Source organism: Haliotis rufescens, unplaced genomic scaffold, assembly GCF_023055435.1.
Source record: "Haliotis rufescens isolate VD_foot unplaced genomic scaffold, xgHalRufe1.0.p SCAF_16, whole genome shotgun sequence".
NCBI classification, from domain to species: Eukaryota; Metazoa; Mollusca; class Gastropoda; order Lepetellida; family Haliotidae; genus Haliotis; species Haliotis rufescens.
In genome coordinates, this window is record NW_025963846.1 from 26,030,421 (window position 1) to 26,053,276 (window position 22,856).

At 40.4% G+C, this 22,856-nt stretch overlaps 2 protein-coding genes across 4 annotated transcripts; both read left to right on the forward strand.

Moving 5' to 3' along the window:
- Positions 1 to 1,439: 1,439 nt before the first annotated feature.
- On the forward strand, positions 1,440 to 7,658 carry LOC124117706 (BTB/POZ domain-containing protein 6-like). Of its 3 annotated transcripts, none has more exons than XM_048397059.1 (3): positions 1,440 to 1,681; positions 5,549 to 5,824; positions 6,260 to 7,658. In XM_048397059.1, exons 1-3 carry the CDS (start codon positions 1,587 to 1,589, stop codon positions 7,293 to 7,295), a joined length of 1,407 nt encoding a protein of 468 aa, XP_048253016.1. In that variant the 5' UTR covers positions 1,440 to 1,586; the 3' UTR covers positions 7,296 to 7,658. The 3 variants fall into 3 exon arrangements, with proteins under 3 accessions (XP_048253016.1, XP_048253017.1, XP_046335647.2); XM_048397060.1 differs by having other exon boundaries at positions 1,588 to 1,692; XM_046479691.2 differs by lacking the exon at positions 1,440 to 1,681 and adding an exon at positions 1,762 to 1,898.
- A 3,923-nt stretch (positions 7,659 to 11,581) lies between these two features.
- LOC124129352 (peroxidasin-like) lies at positions 11,582 to 20,695 on the forward strand. Its single transcript, XM_048397063.1, has 13 exons — positions 11,582 to 11,684; positions 14,205 to 14,289; positions 14,625 to 14,752; positions 15,520 to 15,693; positions 17,037 to 17,088; positions 17,327 to 17,445; positions 18,228 to 18,332; positions 18,507 to 18,608; positions 18,827 to 18,987; positions 19,207 to 19,712; positions 19,890 to 20,062; positions 20,199 to 20,319; positions 20,570 to 20,695. The coding sequence occupies exons 1-13, from the start codon at positions 11,630 to 11,632 to the stop codon at positions 20,628 to 20,630; spliced, it is 1,842 nt and encodes a 613-aa protein (XP_048253020.1). The 5' UTR covers positions 11,582 to 11,629; the 3' UTR covers positions 20,631 to 20,695.
- The last annotated feature ends 2,161 nt before the right edge of the window (positions 20,696 to 22,856 follow it).

Genomic DNA, 22,856 nt, shown 5'->3' on the forward strand with positions numbered 1-22,856 from the left:
ACAAGCATAGTCGCCTTTTACGGCAAGCTTGGGTTGCTGAAGACCTTTTCTACCCCGTCTCTTTGAACAGGTCCGGTTTTACATCTTTCGCCACTTTAGTGAGCATATTTTGTTGTGTTATAATTGAGTCCAATCAAGGATTCAAACTCACCATTACCCCGTGTTAACCTGAAGACGCCCTTCCTGGACTTAGTCATAAATTAAATTTGGTAATGTTAATTTAGGACTGCGGGGATGGAACGTATGGGCTAAATTATAGTTGAGTCAGATCACTTTAATGAATAGTATATCATGAATTTGGATATACGCGATTCTGATTGGTTAATCAGAGGTTTGATATAACATTAATCAACTGTTTGAGACAGCTGGCGTGACGCAGCATCGCGGAAGCTGATATAAAGATGAAAAGAACTTCATTCTCAGTTGTCGGGAAGCATATATTTGGATTTCAAATCATGATATGTACAATAATTATATGTGACAAAATATAGAGCTGCAAGTTACAATATTAAAAGTTTGGGTGGTGATACAGCTTGGTGGAAAATGCGATAGAAATCGACAAAGAGTGTATTTCAACAGAGATCTTAAAATGTGACGTCATATACACCATGAAAGCGTAAAGGTTTGGTTTGGTTTGTAGTTTAACGCCGCACTCAGCAATATTCCAGCTATATGACGGCGGTCTGTAAATAATCGAGTCTGGAACAGACAATCCAGTGATTAATATCATGAGCATCGATCCACGCAATTGGGATCGATGATATGCATCAACCAAGTCATCGAGCCTGACCACCCGATCCCGTTAGTCGCCTTTTACGACAAGCATAGTCACCTTTTACGGCAAGAATGGGTTGCTGAAGACCTTTTCTACCCCGGAATCTAAAACGTTAATCTCTGCCGCGCGACCACGAATGTAATTGGCTCATTACTACACCAGAACAGTCAGACCACAGTTCGAGTATGATGCTACACTAGGACAGCCAGACCACAGTTCGGGTAAGTTGCTACACCGGTATAGCGAGGAATGGTTCGGGTATAATGACACACCAGTACAGCCAGACCATGGTTCGGGTTTGTTGCTACACCAGGACAGTCAGGCGACGACTCGGGTATGATGCTGCACCAGGACAGCCAGGCCAGGGTTCGGGTTTGATACTACACCAGGACAGTCAGGTTATTGTTCGGGAACGATGCCACACCAGGACAGCCAGGCGCGCGACGACTCCGGTATGATGCTGCACCAGGACAGCCAGGCCAGGGTTCCGGTTTGATACTACTCCAGGACAGCCAGGTGAATATTCGTGTACGATGCAACACCAGGACAGCCAGGCACGCGACGACTCGGGTATGGTGCTGCACCAAGGCAGACAGGCTGTATGTGCAGCAGTCATACATACAAACACAGAATACATTATTCCTTGTGAAAGTTAACTTGAATAAAAAATGATTAATCTTATTTGCTCCTCCTGTCAAAAAAAGTTAACTACGGCCTTGTTTACGGACACTTGTACACCTGTGAGGTCCCTTGACAGTCAATCGTAAACTCGATGACAGCGCCATGATCGCTAAGGAGCTTGGACCATAAGATGTCACGTGATTCACCTTCACCTTGTTTACCACCGACGAGACGGTTACCTTCGAACGTATTTGAGCTTTTTGTGGATGTGGATGTGTGTTCAAGGTATTATACCAGTGAGTTGCTTTGGTAAGATATGTGACATGTGCGATGTATCTCTCGGAAATTAGGCCTATGGTTGTTGTTTTTTTGGATTGTTTTCAGAATATAGAACGACCCCGAATGTTTCATATCGTACAGCCTTCTTGAGGTCTCCGATGTTTGATCAACAGCGGACTGGATTCTATAATAAGGAGCTTTTGAAGAGCTTTTGAAGACAATAGTGTGTATTGTCTGAGCTGGCAAATGTACTTCCAGTGCAATGATTTATTACCTCCGACCTTAAGCCCGATAGAAAACAACTCACTAAATATACAGCGTTATGTTGTTTTGGTGATGAGTTATCTCCCGTACGCTGAAGGTCGTATTATTGCGAAAGATCACAGATACAGCGCTAGAAACTAACAGTTTCAGTCTACTAGTCCTTATAATGATAACATATAGCAAAACCTTTAAAAATGGCAAATTTCTACTAGTCCTTATGATACCTTAACTATCGGGCAGTTCGACAAGGACCACAGGACTAGTGCCAATTTCTAATGCTGAGATATCGGATTTGCTTATGTCAATTCAGCCATAATGTTGTATACCTTCAAATGTACATGGGCCTTGACTTTGGTCCGTGTTTTTACACGCAATTACTATTTCGTAGGCTGATATAATTATACAAGGGCGACATTAGCCTGAAAATAGTTTTTGCTTAGCCACACTGAAGCTTAAAATCTTGTCTTTTGAGGAAAGTCGCTTTGAAATATTACAGAAATTGCAACTTCTCAGTTTATTATTAAACACAAACAATTCATACATAATTCATACATAATTCATACATTATGCCCTCAGTAGAAACATTGTCATTGCACTGTGTACATGCTTTCCCAATCATGATTTGTCCACGCAAATCAGGTATATATAGGCTTTATGTTTTACACCAGGAATACAATTCCAACTGGCAGGCATGATTTAAAACCTGTGTTAAGGTCTGAATTATCAATAAGTAGTTAACAAATCTGACCTAGCCATGACAATATGTCTCTTTGAAATAAAATATAACGATGCTGTAAGTAGGGTCTTGCACTAGTAATGTGTATGATAAAGATTGTAAGAAAAGGATGAATAGTAGTTAAAAGGCATACAGCCAGCCTTCTCTAAATAATGAGATAGTTTATAGTAAAAATGTATAAAAACACCCTCTCCATAAAGAGCACAAAACGCTATGGAGATGTTTTTAAAGTTAAAAGGGCGTGTCATTTCTTTGTTCTCAGAGCTAAACACATAAGAAACCTAATGGTTTTTGTTTGCCTATAAATGCCTAAAGAGTTGATCAAGGAAAAACAACCTCAACATGAAGAGAGCATCAACTGTTTACCCACCAAACACCTGTTAAAGCGACTTAAAACGTATACAGGGGCGGTGGGGTAGTCTAGTGGTTAAAGCGTTTGCTTGTCACGCCGAGGACCCGGGTTCGATTCCAACATGGGTACAAAGTGTGAAGCCAATTTCTTGTGTCGTTCGCTGTGATACTGCTGGAATATTGCAAAAAACGGCGTAAAACCATACTCACTAGAAAGTGTACATACTCGGCAGGATAAAGCAAAACGCCCTAATTGCTGATAATCTGCTTTCAAAAAACGTTACCCCGAGGATGAATTTATCGATACTATTTCTATGTGTAAATCAGTTTTAGAGCAGGCAGCTGAGGGGCATATTTGTAAAACCAAATTACTCTGTAATTTCAAGGTATTACCGCTGACGTGATTTATGTTATACTTGAGTTCACCAATGTTTGATTTACTTGTGCAATTGTGTCTGATACGGCTGAATCAGTTCTGAATTTTCAACATTAAATACAAATTTACAAACGCAAGGCAGTACTAAATAACGTGATTTCAGCATTTTCAGCACAGCCAACTGAAATTGGAGAATTTTATCTTTTTATCTTTTCAGCTTTCAATTTAAGATTGATACATATGTAATACGAAAGACATGTTTAGAGCTTTCTATCCTTTAGTGTCTAAGCGTTTAAAATAAGTTTTAAGTGTAAATATTTGTATCTATGCAGTGGGTTATTTTCACAGTTAAGCTTTTTAGTCACCCGGAGTTCCAGAGCTCAACGTCGCTCTCGTATTTCAGTTTCTAAAAAAACGGCTCGTAATTTCAAAAACACAACATTAAAAACACACAGATGTGAATAACAACTTAAGGCATTTCATTTTCAAAAATGATTTTCAGAAATGTATTTCGAGAGCCAGTCTGGGCTGAAGATTTTTCATTTTTCAACTCGAGGGTTAAGCTTACGAGAGCGCTGTTGAGCTTTTGAGCTTCTTATCTTTTGATGATAAATAAGGAAAGTTGATATATTGACAAAATTCTTTCCATATACATAAATCTCTACAATTCCGATTACATCATGAGCATGTGTTTATGAATCACTATCAAATAGAGATTATACTAGGTTTTCGCGAAAAGATGCGTGTATCCTGTCCCACGTGTGGCACCCGTCACAAACACCTGCAAAGGAAAGTCAACTGTTCACCTGAAAAGCACGGAAACTTATCGTACAAGTGAAAATAGGGAATTGCATAGGTCATCATTTTTGTCACTTTTGCGTAAGATTTGGAAATGTCCACCACATGCCTACCATAAAACAGTAATCTGTAAAAGTACATCTATGGAAATAACCTGTAACGGGTATCACCTATAAATAAGGAATAGTATGTCACTGAAAGGTTATAACGACTGCCATGGTAGTTTTACAAGATACCCTGGTTGGTAAACAAACTGGTTCATGTCATCACCAGAAGGCCCGGGTTCGATTCGAAGGGTACAATGTGTGAAGCCCATTTCTGGTGTCCCCTGCCGTGATATTGCTTTTATATTGCTAAAGGCGACGTACAACAAAAGTCACCCCCTCATGAATAGTAGTGTGTATTTTGAATGAGATCTCATAGACGAAGCGCACGTAAAATTTGATTATGCTAATGAGGGGGTCAGTTAATTCGTTGGGTTCATTTTTTATCGAGATGAGATATTTGTTTTCAGCTTCAGCTACAAAACCAGATATTTTTTTAATTGAAACTGTCAGCCTGAATCCTGTATGAGAAAAACAACTCGCAACAATGTAATTTTTGTGACAGGCATTTTTTTCTGAAGCATAATTATTTCTTTCGATACAATCCCAGCCCACCCACCAACAGAATAACAAATGGTCGGTCCCAAAGTTGGCTTCTTGTATTGTTCGCATTGTGATTCTCATTTAGGTTACATGTAATTCTCATTTGATACCCATACAGAACCATTATTATATTTATAATCGACTAAAATAAGGGTCGTGTGGTTACTATTTAAAATTGAGGTCTTAAGTAATCTATGATGTTAGGGGGACGGTCGGGTAGCCTAGTGGTTAAAGCGTTCGCTCGTCACGCCGAAGACCCGGGTTCGAATCCCGACATGGGTACAATGTGTGAGGCCCATTTCTGCTGTCCCCCGCCGTGATATTGCTGGAATATTGCTAAAAGCGGCGTAAAACCATACTCACTCACTATGATAGTAGGTTCGAATCTCAACTCGCCTTGATTATGTTTCTAGGTTCGTCAGCACCATACCCTGGGTTTCACCAATTTGGTAAACGTCTGAGACATGCATCAATTCGCTGTGTCCCCCCACATCAAGCCGACACGTCGTGATATAACTGAAACACTGTTCAAAGCGGCGTTAAACCAAACTCACTCACTCATCATACTCTGACGGCTCGGTAGTTCGTGCCGTCAATCACTGATCGTCTCACACGAGATTATACAGTTCGCGTGACTGCTAATGCGCCTTAAAACAACATTCGGTCATTCCTCATCTGAACGTTTATGTTTTCTTTATCAGATCATCTACTGCTGCTATGGCTGCTAATTCCGGGTTTGTTGAAAACTGGCAGAGTGGGAGGAATGTAGCAGAAAGCAATCTCCACATGCTGAAAACAGAGAAATACTGTGACGTCCACTTCCGGGTTGGCAAACAGGAGACGCCCATTCGAGCTCACAGCTACGTGCTCATCAGTCGCAGCTGTGTGTTTGAAGCCATGTTGCGTGGCCCTCTGGCAGAGAGAGACGTCATCAGGATATCAGATGTAGATGCAGACACATTCTCCGAGATGTTAACGTAAGTGGATTTTAAATATAGTTATACTGCATCAATTGATATATTATACTGATTAGCTTTTGGAGAACATGTTTGCATCCCTCTTATGAGTGAGTGAGTTTAGATTTAACGTCACATCGGCAGTATTTCAGCCAAATCGTGACGACCCTCTTATAAAGCTATAATAAATACCCCTACCCACCTCCAACCTCCCCACCCACCCACCCCCGTCGTCTATTATTTGGGATAACATATTTTCCAGCTGAAACAGTCTTCTGGTTCCAATAACTATATTGAGAGCGCTCAGAGGCTCTCTTGTATGAGGCTGCGATTTTGAATCTTAATATTTGTTCGTATTCAGAAATTTTGATTTGGTTGATTTCAAGCTCATGAGTTAGAGATTTCTGCAATGAATACGTCTTTTTCTGTGACTTAAATGGAAACTTTCATTTACAGGTTCTTGTATACAAACGACGTTCATCTGACACTGGAGAACGTGACTGGGTTGCTGTACCTGGCCAAGAAGTACGCTGTGAGGGGTCTAGAGACTCTGTGCCTCACCTACTTAGAGGAGTGTCTGACACCTGAAAATGCGTGCCTCATCCTCGAGCATGCGCACAGGTTTGACGAAAAGGATCTCTACGACAAAGCATTCGATCGTGTTATTGCGTTTGGTGACGTCTCCTTTGGATATGAAAGCTTCACACAGTTGTGTCATGACTGCTTTGACAAAGTCATCCTGGTTGACGAGCTTTCTATCAAAGCTGAAAACGTGTACCAGTCTGCCATGGCATGGGTGGAGGCCGAATGTGGCCGAAAAGGAAGGGAGATCACTCCCAAGAACCTCAGATCGATCTTGGGTGAAACAGTCTACGGGATTCCCTTTATCAGTATGGAGAAGGACTATTACGTTGACAACGTTGTGCCAAGGGGGATTTTGACAGATGCGGAAAACGTAAAAATTATGTCATGTTTACTGTGTCCTGAGAAAGACCCGTCTCCATTCATCCGGAGATCTGCTAAACCAACTCACAGCGTTATGTTTTATAAAGACCACCGGAAGATGCCCCAGACAAGGAAGCGGTCATTTTGGGGAAGAACTGATGTTTCCTGTTCCCACGACGGCATTTTGTATGGCGTCTCCTTATATGGACACGACCAGAATAAAGAAATAGTCTATCACATCAGAATCTGTGATCGGGCAGCAGACTTTATGGACGTTAAACGCGAGACAGTTTTTTCAGCCAAGACAGAACCATCGGGAAAGCATAACATTTTCCAATACTGGCTTCGTGAACCCCGATTTTTCAAGCGAAATACCCAGTATTTCATATACGTCGAAATGGAAGGAGGTGCTCCTACACATGAAGGGGATCCAAGAGACGTTGTTGAGAGTATAGCGGTGGAGCAATGTACCGTCCACAAGCTGGGTGATATAGTGTATTCCAGCGGCCACATAAACATAACCCACGGCTTGGTAATTGGTATATGAAATAAACACTCGTGATAACCAAGAACAAAGATGGGAGGCGAAATTCAATGCTATATTAGTGTAATCGCCTGGAATTTTAGAAAAGTTATACGAGGCTAGACATGAGATATTGTGAACGAACGGATCAGTGTCCAGTGAAACCTTTTGGATTAACGAGAGTCCCGAGTGAAGAATTATTGTCCTTTATCAATGCATTGACTCAGAATAGGGTGCTTCTGGATTAAGGGGGTTTTGTAGGAGTGGTGGGCCTAATTTCTGGGCTTCCTCTTTGTTTTAATGCTTGATTCTCATGTTATACACAGGATTAAGATGTCATTACGAAATTGTTTAGCTTTGCGTCTGTGATAAAGAAATTAATCACAATTGTGTTTCATGTTTTGAAAGTAACAAATATTAACTGCATTTGTCTCCTGAAATGTTCGCTAGTCAATTACTGAGTAACACCTAGGATTCCTAAGTATTGTGTTCGTGGAATTATTTCCGCCATTCACCTACGTTTATATGATACTCACAGAGTCTCAACTGGATTGCAGTGATTTCAGATTTCATGCAGAGTAAAAGATCTGATATGGATGAGATTGTCGAACCAGCTACTTGGTTGCAATGAAACACAAGCCCTTTTTGAGACACCTTTATGTGTCAACCTGTCACAGGATTAATTACGGACCGCCCCCGTGGTCTAGTGGTAGAGCGTCCGCCCGGAGAGCGGAAGGTCCGGATTCGATCCCCGGCCGCGTCATACCAAAAGACGTTTAAAGATGGTACTTGTTGCTACCCTGTCTGGCGCTCGGCTTTAAGGGGCTAAAACAAGGACTGGTCGGCGTGGTATCTCAGGAGGGCTGGCACTATAAATCGGCATCAGTACAAACAGCCATAAACACACACGCGCATGCACGTCGCTATATTAGTGCAATAATCTTGGACGCGACGTTAAACCCAATTTCACCTCACCTCACCTCACCTCACCACACCTCACCTCACATGATTGGAAACACTATTACGATGAGCATTTCTTATGAATACAAGTACATTGATACCATCATTAATTTGAAACTTTCGAAAAAGAAAGAGAAATGATTGCGGTTAGGGAATCTGAACAAGTCGAAATACAATAGCCCAAAACGTTAACATTGCAAACAAAGTACTTGACATTTCTCCAAATAGTATCGGAATTCATTATGAGCAGCATAGGAGACACGTGAAGATCCGGGGTAGATCCGGGGTCTTCAGCGCCCATGCTTGCTGTAAAAGGCGACTGTGGTTGTCGTAAGAGGCGACTAACGGCATCGGGTGGTCAGGCTCGTTGACTTGGTTGATGCATGTCATCGTATCCCAATTGCCGGCCTATTGACAAAGTGCTTTTTTCGCTTCAAAGCGAGATTTGCACCTCAGGGGTCATGGTCACCTGTTCCCATCTAGTGTTTGTTTGTTTGTTGTTTAACGCTGCATTCAGCAATATTCCAGCTGTATGACGGCTGTCTGTAAATAATCGACCAGACAATCCAGTGACTGACATCATGAGCATTTTAAAAAGTCAGTACTTGCGTGAGGGCCCAATTTTGTTGTCATTCTTGTTTTGCTATATTGATGTGAAATGGCTTCACAAATGATGTATTGCGACGTTACCACCACGATAGGTACACGAAGTCAATGATGTTGGAATAGGGTCACCAGTCATCCTTCCTAGTTTTACGAAAATAGTTCTAAATAAAAATATATTGCTTCAGATTGAGAGGCAATAACACTCAGTCGGCTTTTTCGATAGTACACATCCTTCTGATCATAAAAGTCGAGGGCCATATGAACCCGAAATTGTATCTACAATGGAAGGTAGCTCACATATAAGACAAGCAAGCCCATCACCTCAAACCTTCCGAGACATGTTCCATGATAGGAAAACCTCATGAATATTTACGAACCCACGAAACAGTTTTGCGATGTCCGCAGCAGTGAGCTCTGCTGGATAATAGTTTTTACACATGTTTAGGACATTGTACATTCGGCGCATTCTTCGTTACAACTTAGTCAGCTTTTAACACCTTCAATTGTTTCTTTGTGTGTGTTTAGACTGACAGATAATAAACTAAACAAAATATAATAAACTGACATTAAATGTATTTTCATTCTTAAATAGAAGCAACATTAGTTTGTTATTATTGGAGAAATCTGTCCATGTAAACACGGTTATTCCAGAATATAAACACGGCATTTTACAATTTTACGAAAAAGAATGTTATGCTACTGAATCTGGTTCGTAGCTTTTACGTGTTGTTCGTATTTTGTTTGTTGTTTACGCCGCAATCAGCGATATTCAAGTTATATGACGGCAGTCTGAAAACAATTAAACTCGGATCAAGCAATTCACTAATTGACATCTGCATCGATCTGTCCATTTGGGATACGATGATTTGAATCAACACAGTCAGCGATGCTCACCAACCGCCTCTTACGACAAGCAAAGACCAATTCTGACCCGGATCTGCACGAGGTCATAGGTTTAACGGATGTGGTCCATGGGCAAAATTGATCTTTCACGTTAGTCATGTGTCAGTCTTTTTTCACCCATCCTGACTTCCAAGGTGAAAAACCATCCAAATCATTTCTTATCAGATTAGCTACACGAATCACATTTTAACACATGAAGCCCTTTTGTGTTGTTTCTTGTAGTTCCTCTTCAGGTTCATAACTGGTAACGGGCTTTCCACTAACTTTAAACTGACATGCCGTTATATTACGGGAATACAATTCAAAGCGGCGTTAAACCGAACTCACTCACTCATATATCTGTCTTATAATGCAGATACTGATTTTCCAGTAGTCAAAGTAGAAATTAATCTGTTTTGAAAACGACACCCACAGATAATTTTGAGATTTTGTATTGAGACCGGATATTGTTTCAGCTCCATCTGCAAACCAGATATAATTGAAACTATGAGCCCAAGTAGTTTTAGAACACACACATTGCAACAATGTAATTTTAGTCGCAGACTTTTTATATTGTTTTACCAACAACATGATCATGAACCACAATTATATTTTCCAAATCTTTCAGGGACAATTAATCTTTTCCACTGTTTACGTGTCGATTCCTAAACTGAAACCATATGTTAACCCAACAAATATCTCTAAGTTATAGAACTTAGCGTGAAACCGAGAAACAACCAACAAATGGTATACAATCAACAAATGTATCACAAAATTCACTAAGTTAACAAATCAGTAGAAATTACTGCAGATCAATAAACAGTAAGCAATAGAGTGGTAGAACAATATTCATGGCAATATATAATATGATGGCAGCGGTCAGTACCATATACAAAAATACAGAGGTGATAGCAAAAGTCAGTGAAATTGGTATATATTCACCCAGCGGCGACAGTGGTTAAGCTTCCGGGATGTATAGAAAACAAACTAGTACTCAAATACATATCAAATATGTTGCAAAGCTAACAATAGAGCGTCAGAGCATGTGTGTTGAGGACGTGTAACCTAAGTCGTTGGTGTGGTGAACGTCAAGGTCGTCAGGGTGTGGTGACAAACAAGCTATAAAACTGTCTATAAAACTAGCCTAGTGGTTAAAGCGTTCGCCCGTCACGCCGAAGACCCGGGTTCGATTCCCGACATGGGTATAATGTGTGAAGCCCATTTCTGGTGTCCCCGCCGTGATATTGCTGGAATATTTCTAAAAGCGGCGTAAAACCAAACTCACTCACTCACTCTTTGTTTGACGCTGCACTCAGCAATATTCCAGTTAGATGACGGCGGTCTGTAAATAATCGAGTCTTGACCAGACAATCAAATGACTGACATCATGTACATTGATCCACGCAATAAGGATACGATGACAAGCGATAACAAAGTCAGCGAGTCTGACCACCCGATCCCGTTAGTCGCCTTTTATTGCAAGCATGGGTTGCTGAAGATCTGTTCTACCCCGGATTTCACGGGTCCATACAACTGTCACTTTGGCTACTTAGCTGTTGATAAGTCCCTAATCAGTACATCATTAAATTCTATATTGCAAGTCAAGGGTAGTATCACCAAGATCGAACACAACTATTATTGAAACATGTTGAGTGGCGAGATCTAAATGGCTATTTCCCACACGGGATCCTATGTTGATCGATTCATCTTGGCAATCGACACATACAATCGTCACTCCCTGCTATCACTAGATTTGTTTCTTGCTGTTACCAATACAAATCATCATATCTGATAAAAGTAATGGTGTCTTATCGAGTCTATCTGTATGTTATTGGAATTGTGTGTATATATATATAGTGCTAGTCTGATGACTCCATCACATAGACTCTGTCCTTCGTAAAGCTGACAGTATGCAGTCATTCCTTGTGCAAGCTCTGCTGATCGCGCTCTGCGTTATACACGCTGGTGAGTATTAACTATTTCAGAATCTATATTTCTGCAAACCATTGGCTCCAGGACTTGTTCATTATCATCTTGTGGATTGGAGAAACGCTACATGCAATAAGCAACTTAAAAAGATTATCTTTTATATTGTTCAACACATATATGAATGAAGTTATATATATGTTGGTGTATAATGGAATTGAACCGTGTGTGCAGTTGGTACATGCAGTCATATCTAAAAATATGGGTCATATATTTGAACATTTGAAACTGTTCTTCAAAATCTATCAATAACTTGGTTATATGTGTTTGTTTGTTGTTAAACGCCGCACTAGGCAATATTCCAGCTATATGACAGCGGTCTGTAAATAATCGAGTCTCGACCAGACATTCCAATGGTTGACAACATGAGCATCGATCCACGTAATTTGGATACGATGACATGCATCAACCAAGTCAGCGAGTCTGACCACCCTATCCCGCTAGTCACATCATACGGGATTGCTGGCTGTTAAACGAAATGTGAAATGCTTGACTTCCTCTTTGAAAACTTCAGTGTGAACTTTGGGGATAAGACATTTAGATAAGACGTAAATGTGCCCCCCTCCAGCTCATCTGTGTCCCTATGCATACAATTCGGGAGGAATGCTTGGAATGCCAAAATCTAAAGTAACAAGAGCTTGCTACTAACGTGGCTATATCCCCCGCCCCTGTTGCAGAATTTGTAACATAATTAAATCTAAAAAAAACCTAACTTTTTTTAACCGAGGTGGAACTTGTCATAGAAATTGTAAAAAAGAAGAGTTTGGAACCAAAGTCCATCTCGTTGCCATGGAAACGGAAGAAAAAAAACAATTCTAAAAATTCTAACTAGCAAAAGGCACCAGTTGAGCATGTACATGACAGACCAGCAAAGTTTGATGAAACATATTAAACGGTTTATGAGTTATGCTCTGGAAACGAACCCTACCCTTACAGAACCTAAGTCCATCTTGCTGCCATGGAAACGTAAAAAATAAAGATTTCTAAAAATTCTAAATAGTCAAAGGCACAAGTTCAGCATGTACGTGGCAGATCTGCAAAGTTTCATGAAAAAATATTGAACGGTTTCTAAATTATGCTCCGGAATCGAGACGTGACGGACGGACGGAAGGAGCCCGTTTCTATATACCCCCGCCAATTTTGTTGGGCGGGGGATAACAAGGTAATTTGGCAAAGAAGTTTAACTCCTGTTTCGGGTATAGTAAAGATCTGACATCTTTCAATAATGGCCAGTCGACAATTCCTTTCCATTGAACTATGGGGGCACGGGTGGCCTAGTTGTCTAAGGCGTCGCGATTCGCTGTGCAGAGTTGCGTCCCTCGGGCATGACAGTAACGTTTAAAAGGGGGTTCGAATCACGATTCGCCCCGATTATGTTTCTAGGTTTGTCAGCACCATACCTGTGCTCATGGGTTTCACCGAAGTGGTAAACGCCTGAGACCTGCATCACTTCAGGCTTTCCTCCCACATTAAACTGACGCCCCCGATGTCACTGAACTACTGATAAAAGCAGCGTTAAACCCAAATCATTCAATCACTCACTCATCTGAATTACCGACCTGGATTTGAAACAAAAGCCTTTAGAAGGATGACGTCAACTTCCCAATAGTCAGCTTTTCTGTTATGTCGAACATTGTTTCAGCAGCTTCATCCTTTGTGTCGGCATTTCACAACCTCTGAGGTACAATCAAGTATCTGAAGATTTGACACGACTCAAACGTTATTTTAACAGTTGATTGGTTGGTTTGTTGTTTAACGCCGCACTCAGCAATATTCCAGCTATATGACGGCAGTCTGTACATAATCGAGTCTGGACCAAACAATCCAGTGATTGACATCATGAGCATCGATCCACGCAATTGGGATCGATGACATGCATCAACCAAGTCAGCGAGTCTGACCACCCGATCCCGTTAGTCGCCTCTTACGACAAGCATAGTCGCCTTTTACGGCAAGCATGGATTGCTGAAGACCTAGGGTTACAACATTCAAGGCCTAAGTAAAGCTTTCAAAATGTTGTATTGGAGATACGTAGAGGACATTTCCAAATTTGCGCATCAGTGTCTGATGCAATTACTTATTTTGACCTGTGTCTTCATTGACGTGTCTTCATTACAATTGACTTGCCTTTACATGTGCTTGTGACAGGTAGCACCAGTGGGGCAGGATACGCAAACCTTTTCACGAACATCTGGTGTCATTTCATATTGATTCATAAACATATGCTCATGATATTGTTGAATCGCTTTCTTATTATTATGGAAAAGTTTATTGTCGCTTTTATTTCAACTTTGTGTATTTTTTATTCCGAAATACATATTTAGAATAAAGAACTATAACACTTTGAGTAGGTGAAGGTATAATCAGATTTGTACAGATGGTGCATAAATGTGGCCTAAATTTAGAATTCTATTCTCAGAATAATAACAACATGGTATTAACTTTATAATATATTCCGTTATTGGATTACACATCAAATCACGTGAGCCTTCGTTACAGAGTGTGGAGGAAGCAGGACGCCATGTGCCTTCAGTTCGCGATCATCCAAGAGTAAAAGACACATGGAGCCTGTCTACAGAAGCAGGTTTGTCTGATATGAAAAGCTGGACATGTAAATCTAACCAGTAGTGAAGACATAATGTTTCTTAAACCCTTATGTAAATATGTACCTGTTCTGCTATAATGCAAGTGTACATCCATATCCGCGCTTAACCACAAGTAAATATTTTCAAAAATATAATATCCACCAAGGGAAATAATTTATTAATCTTGGAGGATTAAATACCTCAACTGTAATAATATCAAGAATGAATTGTCTTCCCGGGACGTCCCTGTTCAATGTGTGATGCTAAGTTAGAGTGTTTATATGTGTTCATGAAAGGGATTCAATGTCTTATCACGCAAATACATTTAACTCAGGAGAGCGACCTGCGACTCAAGCGACAACTATCGGACAGCCGATGGCTCGTGCAATAACGTGGACAATTCGGAATGGGGAGCTGCTGGTGCTCAACTCACTAGGTGGCTGGAACCTGTCTATGCCGACGGTTTGTTTAGTTTGCCATATTTCTGTAAATAATGTCTGAGGAACGATACCAACTAATTATAAATAACTAAACGTCACAACGCTTAAAACCTGAGTAACTGTAAGATTTATGGATGAACAGCTTCTTTATTACAATTAAGAGCAACGTTTTGGGGTAGGATCTAACAGTGAGTGTATGAGTTGCATTTAACGCCGCGTTTAACATTATTCCAGTTATATCGCGGCGTGTCAGCTTAATGTGGGTGGAAAGCCCGAAGTGATGCAGGTCTCAGACGTTTACCCCCTCGGTGCAATCCACGAGCACGGGTATGGTGCTGACAAATCTAGAAACATAATCGGGGCGAACCGGGATTCGAACCCACAATCATAGGTTTCTGCATGCCCAAAGGACGCAACTCTGCACACCTGGGCGTGGGCCACCCGTGCCCTCCGTAGGTCCTAACACGTTATCAAGAAAGTGATGTATAGATTGATTGATATCAATGTTAGAACCTTCACCAAAACGTCGCTCCTAATTGTGATAAGGAAGTTGTTCATCCATAAATCCTATCCTTACTTAGTACTCCAACTTCTTAATGCCTCTCAAAGAAAATATATACCTCTCTAATGAAAACCGTTTTACATTCAAAGTAAAAAAATAAGTTTAAATAAGCATTAGTTTACATCCGACAGAGATTATTACGCAAGGGATATCCTGTAAAAATAGTTTCCAACTGCATGTAACAAAGTGACAAATCAACGAACAAACATCTCTGTTGTATATTACAGCAACTGGAAACCCAAGAGCTCTGGCTACAGATGGATCAGACCTGCCTAACCCAAGAAGCATCAGCAACCATGTTCACTTTGAGCTGAGTTTTCTTTCCGTCAGAAACTCCGTCATGCTGATGCAGTGGGGTCAGTTTATTGACCACGACATCACAGGAACGCCGGTGGTTACAGGTAATGATTTGATATTGTTCTACCTATAGTAAGGATCTTGCAGTTCCATTGGTTAATCCGTACCATGTGACGAAACAATGCATTTCAATGTAAACACCGAAATGATGTGATTAACATTGTCCTCGAATATTGATTCGTCATATGATCTGTATTGACCTGTCACGTGATGAATATTGACTTGTCTGCTACAAAACACGATGGCGTCTGGTACGAGCATTTCACGGTTCGCAGCTAAGTTAATTTGTAAGTTCGTGATGTGGTCTGACCGCAGACGGGGTCTGGTCCGAAGGTCTGAGTTTTTCCATAATAACCTCGTCAAGAGAAATTATTATCCCCGCCACGGAGTGGAAGGGGGATATAGAACTGAGTGCTGTCCACCCGTCCTTCCACCCGTCCTTCCACCCGTCTGTTCGTTCCGTCACGTTTGGTTTCCGGAGTAGAACTAAAACATGACCGATATCTTAACCAAATTTGGTACATAGATAAGTCTAGTGGAAAACTGTTGCCTTTTGATTCCTTAGGATTTTTAAGAAAATTATTTTTCGACTTTATCTGGCAACGATTTTGGCTTAGACCAAAAATGGCGGTAGTCATCGTTTCCGGAGCATATCTTGAAAACCATACAATATGTCATCACCAAAGTAGGCACTTAAATGGGTGTAGTAAACTGGTGCCCTTTGATAGTTTTGGATTTTTCAAAAATGTATTTTTCGAGTTTCCCTGGCAACAACCTTGAATTAGACTGAAAATTACGGAACTTGGCACAGATTTTGAAAACCATACAAAAGTTCTTCTCCACACTTGGCACATAAATAGGTCTCAGGGTACACTGGTGACTTTTGATAGTTTGGGAGTTTTTACAAACGTTTCCTTAGCAAGAGCATAGCCCCTGCTCTCAATGATCTCTAAGTAAAGTAAAGTAAGAACTCATTTGCTTCTCTGATCATTGTTCAAGTAATAACATAACTAATTTCAAATACATTCCCAATTTCTATCATGAACTGCAAAAGGCAAAACAACACCAGTAAAAACATTTTAGTGCTTGCAATTAGGCCATTCACAAAAAAGGTCCAGTGAACATAGTTCACAGGAGCTAATTCACTGCACACAACCAGACATGTCATATTGGAGGGGGATATGAGTATTTCATGCTTGTTATTTGTATATTGCTTCCATCTTTCGCAATGTTGACGCTTTCCATGTCAGAAATACAGCATATTGTGCCACGATCGCATAATGTATTCATTTCTTATTTTTTATATTTATATTTTGAAGGGCATGGATTGTTGTGGATGTCTCTTTATCTTCAAATCATCGACATGCATGTTCTTTCTTCTTTACAGATAATGGAAGTGATATTGAATGTTGTGACAGAACCGATTCTGTTCCAAGCGAGTAAGTTTACACTGTTACCTATCAAGAATATTCATTTCTAAGTACGATTTTCATAACAATAAACTACTTTTGATCCCTTACTATACTGTTACTATATCATATGACACAACAATAAACAAGACAGTGTGATTATACTACACCATATTATTCATCTTTCAATATATGATAAAATGGTTGATATACTATATACAGATCATGCAAAATGTATCGGAAATAAGTATTGTCTTCCTTTCATCAGCACGGACTCTCCATGTTTCCCGATCACCCTTCCTGATGGTGACTTCTACTTTGGCGATGGTAAATGTATGAACCTGGTGAGATCGGAGGCGGTTTCAGGAACAGGCACAGATTCCTCCAGTAAGGATGAACACTTATATGCAATTCCCATACATATTTCTCCCCTCGGTCCTTCTTGAGCAGGCTATTCCCCACGAATATGCTTGACGTAAACGTCAAATAATGAGTGTGTGACCTGGTTGATTGTGTTTCAACTTAATTGGTTATCTGACGCAATTTCAAATAGCGACCTATGATATGGCCTGGAAGTTCGCTCATTCTCCCCAATTACATTTTGAAAAGTTTAGCTATTCTACTTTCTTTAAAGATTAAAGTGTCCATAGGATTGCATTTCAGTATCTATTGAAGAGTTAAAAAAAGCTTAAGATATGTTTTTTAGATAAAAATTGAGAGATTGAGTGAGTTAGATTTAAGGGTGCTGCGAAAACTACTCTAGTTTTATCACTGCATGTTTGCTTAATGTAAGAGGAAAGCCCGAAGTGATGCAGTTCCAAGATGTTTACCACTTTGGTGAAACCCACAAGCACGCTTATGGTGCTGTCAGACCTAGAAACATAATCATGTAGAACCGGGATTCGAACCCACAAATCACATGTAGGTTTCTGGCGTGCCCAAGGGACGCCATCCTGCACAAAAGCGGCGCCTTTGACGACTCGGAAACCGCCCATGATCCCATCCAAAGTATAATCACATTCATGATTCATTCTCATACCTGAAACAGACGAGATTGCATCTCAAGTTATTTACCCAGATTATATTTCGGAGAAGGACACGATGTAACGTCATACTTAAACAACAATAAACTTTCACTGTGAACTTATTCCTGATTTCTCTCTTACCAGATCCACGACATCAGTACAATGAACTGTCCGCCTTCATAGACGGTTCCCACATCTACGGCATTTCAGACTCGGAGACGGCCGAGCTCAGAGACACTGACTCTGGATGTAGGTTGCATGTCCTCCTGATTTCTCCATGATTTTCTGTGATAGGTATCAGTTTGTGAGATGATAACAATCACACGACAGACCTTTATTTGTTACTCAGTTTATGTTATTTCAATATTTCAAAGATGTGTGAACTAAACATGTTTAATAATTCGCCAATCTCTTTTTTTCCAGCCGGATTGTTGAAAGTGGGAACAAACAATCTTCTGCCGGAAGGAGATTCTGACGATTGCTTTCTTGATACTTCTGATTCAAGCAACTACTGTTTCAAAGCAGGTCGTTACAAACAATAATATTTCACAGCAATTTCATTCTTTTAAACTATGTGTGTAAGATGTGTTGGCAAGCAACATTGGCGATAAAATGGTTCTTAACATTTCAATGAACATTCAGTTTTCCTGTAAATAAGATGAATATAATATATGGTATTTAAAACAAGTCATTATACTACATATCAAATAAAACAAACAAAGTTATTTCCCGTTTTACTACAGGTGACTCGAGAGTCAATGTCTTCCCTGGACTGACTGCTCTACACACTCTGTTCATGAGAGAACACAACCGTGTTGCAACAGAACTCAAAGGTTATAACAGTGGTTGGGATGACGAGAAACTCTTCCAAGAAGCAAGACGAATAGTTATTGCTGAATTACAGGTTAGGCTTCAATTCGGTTGAACACAGATGGATACAAATTATAAAAATAGTACACATTTCCCGCATATATAAAAACTATCTGTGCATCTACGATAACAACTGTTTTTTCCTGTTATTATTAGTAAAGTAATGACATGTTGCAAGTATTATGTAACGGCATTCATATCAAACATATGATGAAGATGAACAGAGCCTGATGTACGTCGTATATATCACCAGGTGATCACATACAACGAGTGGCTGCCTCAAATCCTTAGTGACGACGGGGTTGCAAACTACAGTCTGGAACTGGGCAACTACAACTACAATTCCAGCCTCGACCCAACTCTCAGTAACGTCTTCTCAACCGCAGCTTTCCGATTTGGCCATTCGATGGTGCCAGAAAACCTCACAATAGGAAGCGAGGTCGTGGACACTGGTGACCTTTTCAAGAGAACCAAATACGTCATCAACAGCCTGGACGACGTCATCAGTAGTTTTCTGGGCGCTGCAGGTGAACGTGTTGATGCGTGGTATGTTGATGGCATGAGGCAGAGGATGTTTGAGGAGGATTCCGACACGAGGGACGGATTTGACATTGTGAGTCTGAACATTCAGCGAGGAAGAGAACACGGTCTCCCTCCTTACAACGCCTGGAGAGAATACTGTGGTCTCGACAAAATCTCCTCCTTCACATCTGATAATGATTTCGGAATCATTCAAGGTCGTGATCTTCAGGATATATAGTAAGTGTTCATGCTGATTAGTATTTTAAACAAAATAATTCTCCGCAATCGATTAGCTATGATTCACAACCAATCATCTTCAAAAAATATCTTTTCATATTTGTCCAATATAATTGAACACTTCTGTTGTTCCAAAGGTGTAAATTACATATATAACATGTTACCTGACTCTTTCAGTAACAGCGTGGACGACATTGATCTGTACAGTGGAGGTGTTGCTGAAGCCCCGTTTGATGTAGCAGCAGTGGGAAGAACCTACATCTGTCTGATCGGAGAACAGTTCAAGAAATTGAGGGATGGTGACAGGTTCTGGTTCGAATCTACAGACTCTGTCACTGGTTTTACTTCTGGTAAATACATACACCTCTTTCCTCAGTTGGTGTATTAACGATATACATTAATTTGTGGACAGGGATTCATGTCAATTTCTTTCTTTCGAATAGTGATGTACATATCTCTTTACAATGTTTCTTTGTTTGAATTCAGATCAAATAACGCAGCTGAAAAAAGCGTCATTGGCTCGTATCATCTGTGACAATGCCGACAATGTCAGCACCATCCAGCGGTCAGCTTTCCTGAATACTAACATTGGCACCAATGGATCTGGGTATGCTGAATTATAATGTTGTTTTACAGGTGTAAACGGTAGAATTGAACAGTTAATGAAAATGAATTCAATAACCAAATGCTGTGTCAAGTATATCTTGTGAAACAGAGAAACTTAGGAAATGCAAATAATACATTTCCATTAAAACAGTGCTTGTAGCAAAATGATTATTTTTTTGCAAAATATAACATATAACACAAATGATTGACACATGTAACAGAAGTTTTGAACTGCTTTTCCTCGTTATCAGAAACCCGGAGGTGAGCTGCTCTACCCTGAAGGAAGTGAAGCTACGCAGATGGCAGGAGTAACCATCAACACGTGGCCCTGTCCTTACCACGTTGTGTCAGTACTGTTAATAAAGACATCAACTTGATCACTTTGTCTTAGTCATATGTCTCTACACAGATCTTACAATATTCTGAGCAGTTTGTGTACCACAGTCATATAGCTGGAATATGCGGTAAACGACAACCAAACAAACAAATACACAAACATCTTTCACTCTGGATGCGTGTCATTTTAGATAGATGATTTCTAACGAATGCTGATGTTGCTGGCCTTGGGACACACAAAGATGAATACATAAAACAGGTGTCAGTTCTGTTACTCACTGTTAATAATCTCTTCTGAACATTCAATCAGTGGATGATGTGAGCAGCATCTCACGACAGAGTGACGTACAGTCAACCAAGTCACTGAGTGTGACCTCCTGATTACATGTGGTCGCCTGTGGGTGTGTCTGCACCGTCGAAAAAGTTGTCTTTTTTTTTAAAGACCACCGGAGGATGCCCCAGACAAGGAAGCGGACATTTTGGAGAAGAACTGATGTATGGACACGACCAGAATACAGAAATAGTCTTTCACATTAGAATCTGTGATCAGACAGCAAACTTTATGCACGTTAAACGCAAAACAGTTTTTTTCAGTCAAGACAAAACCATCGGGAAAGCATAACATGTTCCAATACTGGCTTCGTGAACCCTTTTTTTTTTTTTAGCATTTTTTAGTATTTCATATACGTCGAAATGGAAGGAGGTGCCCCCACACATGAAGGGGATCCAAGACACGTTGTTGAGAGTATAGCGGTGGAGCATCGTACCGTCCACAAGCTGGGTGATATAGTGTATTCCAGCGGCCACATAAACATAACCCACGGCTTGGTAATTGGTATATGAAATAACACTCTTGGATAACCAAGATCACAGATGGGAGGCGAAATACTATGATATATTACGTGCTATCGTCTTTAATTTTAGAAAAGGTATACGAGGCTGGACATCAGATACAGTGAATTCTCGTTAATCCGAACGGAACAGTGCCCTCTGAAACCTTTTGGATTAACGAAACTCCGGAGTTGAGAATTATTGTCCTTTATCAATGCATTGACTCAGAATAGGATGCTTCTGGATTAACAGGGTTTTGTAGGAGTTGTGGGCCTAATTTCTGGGCTTCCGCTTTGTTTTAATGCTTTAATCTCATGTTATACACACGATAAAGATGTCATTACGAAATTGTTTAGCTTTGCGTCTTTGATAAAAAAATAAATCACAATTTTGTTTAATGTTTTGAAAGTAACACATATTAACTGCAATATGTAGACATTTGTCTCCTGAAATGTTCACTTGACAGTTACTGAGGAGCACCTATGATTCCCAAGTATTGTGTTCGTGGAACTATTTCCACCATTCAACTTTTATATGTTACACACGGAGTCTCCACTGGTGGGCGGAGATGTCAGACTTCACAGAGTGGTGTCTTGTCCGAGTAAAAGATCTGATTTGGATGAGATTGTAGAACCAGCTGCATGGATCGAGTCTGTGGAACCAGAGGAGGGTGCAATGAAACACACCAGCCCTTTTCAGACACATTTCTGTCTAGCTGTCACGTGACTGATCACAGACAAGTATATTGATACCGTCATTAATTTGAAAGAGAAAGAGAAATGATTGTGGTAAGGGAATCTGAACAAGGCGAAATACACTAGCCCAAACCGTTAACATTGCAAACAAACTACTTGACATTTCTCCAAACAGTATCGGAATTCATTATGAGCAGCATTACATAGAAAAAGCATAAAACGGACAGTTCTAAAATTTTATTCACTGAATAGTAGACACGTGAAGATCCAGGGTAGAATAGGTCTTCAGCGTTCATGCTTCCCCTAAAAGGCGACAATGCTTGCCGAAAGAGGCGACTAACGGGATCGTATGGTCAGACTTGCTGACTTGGTTGATGCACGTCATCAATCCCCTTTTAACAGGCAATATTCAGTATTTTCAGCCACACCCGCCAAGTGGCACGAGGGGGAAAGCAGTCAATTTCTGACATTTTGTCATAATATCTAAGAAGACAATACGTCCAGCGAAAATACACAACACAACGAATCGAAGGTGGCCTATAACGTTTAACGTCAGCGAAAAAATGCTCTTTATCAATAGGCCGACGAGTTACCCATGCTTGCCGTAAAAGACGACTATGCTTGTCGTAAGAGGCGACTAACGGGATTGGGTGGTCAGGCACGCTGACTTGGTTGA

Bases quoted from the DNA above. Each gene is read 5' to 3' on its own strand.
- LOC124117706 (XM_048397059.1), top strand. From the start codon at position 1,587: ATGTCACGTGATTCACCTTCACCTTGTTTACCACCGACGAGACGGTTA. The intron at 1,682-5,548 runs GTATTATACCAG...TTTCTTTATCAG, and splicing joins GATGTGGATGTGTGTTCAAG to ATCATCTACTGCTGCTATGG. The intron at 5,825-6,259 runs GTAAGTGGATTT...TTTCATTTACAG, and splicing joins ACATTCTCCGAGATGTTAAC to GTTCTTGTATACAAACGACG.
- LOC124129352 (XM_048397063.1), top strand. From the start codon at position 11,630: ATGCAGTCATTCCTTGTGCAAGCTCTGCTGATCGCGCTCTGCGTTATA. The intron at 15,694-17,036 runs GTAATGATTTGA...TCTTCTTTACAG, and splicing joins AGGAACGCCGGTGGTTACAG to ATAATGGAAGTGATATTGAA. The intron at 18,333-18,506 runs GTAGGTTGCATG...CTTTTTTTCCAG, and splicing joins CAGAGACACTGACTCTGGAT to CCGGATTGTTGAAAGTGGGA.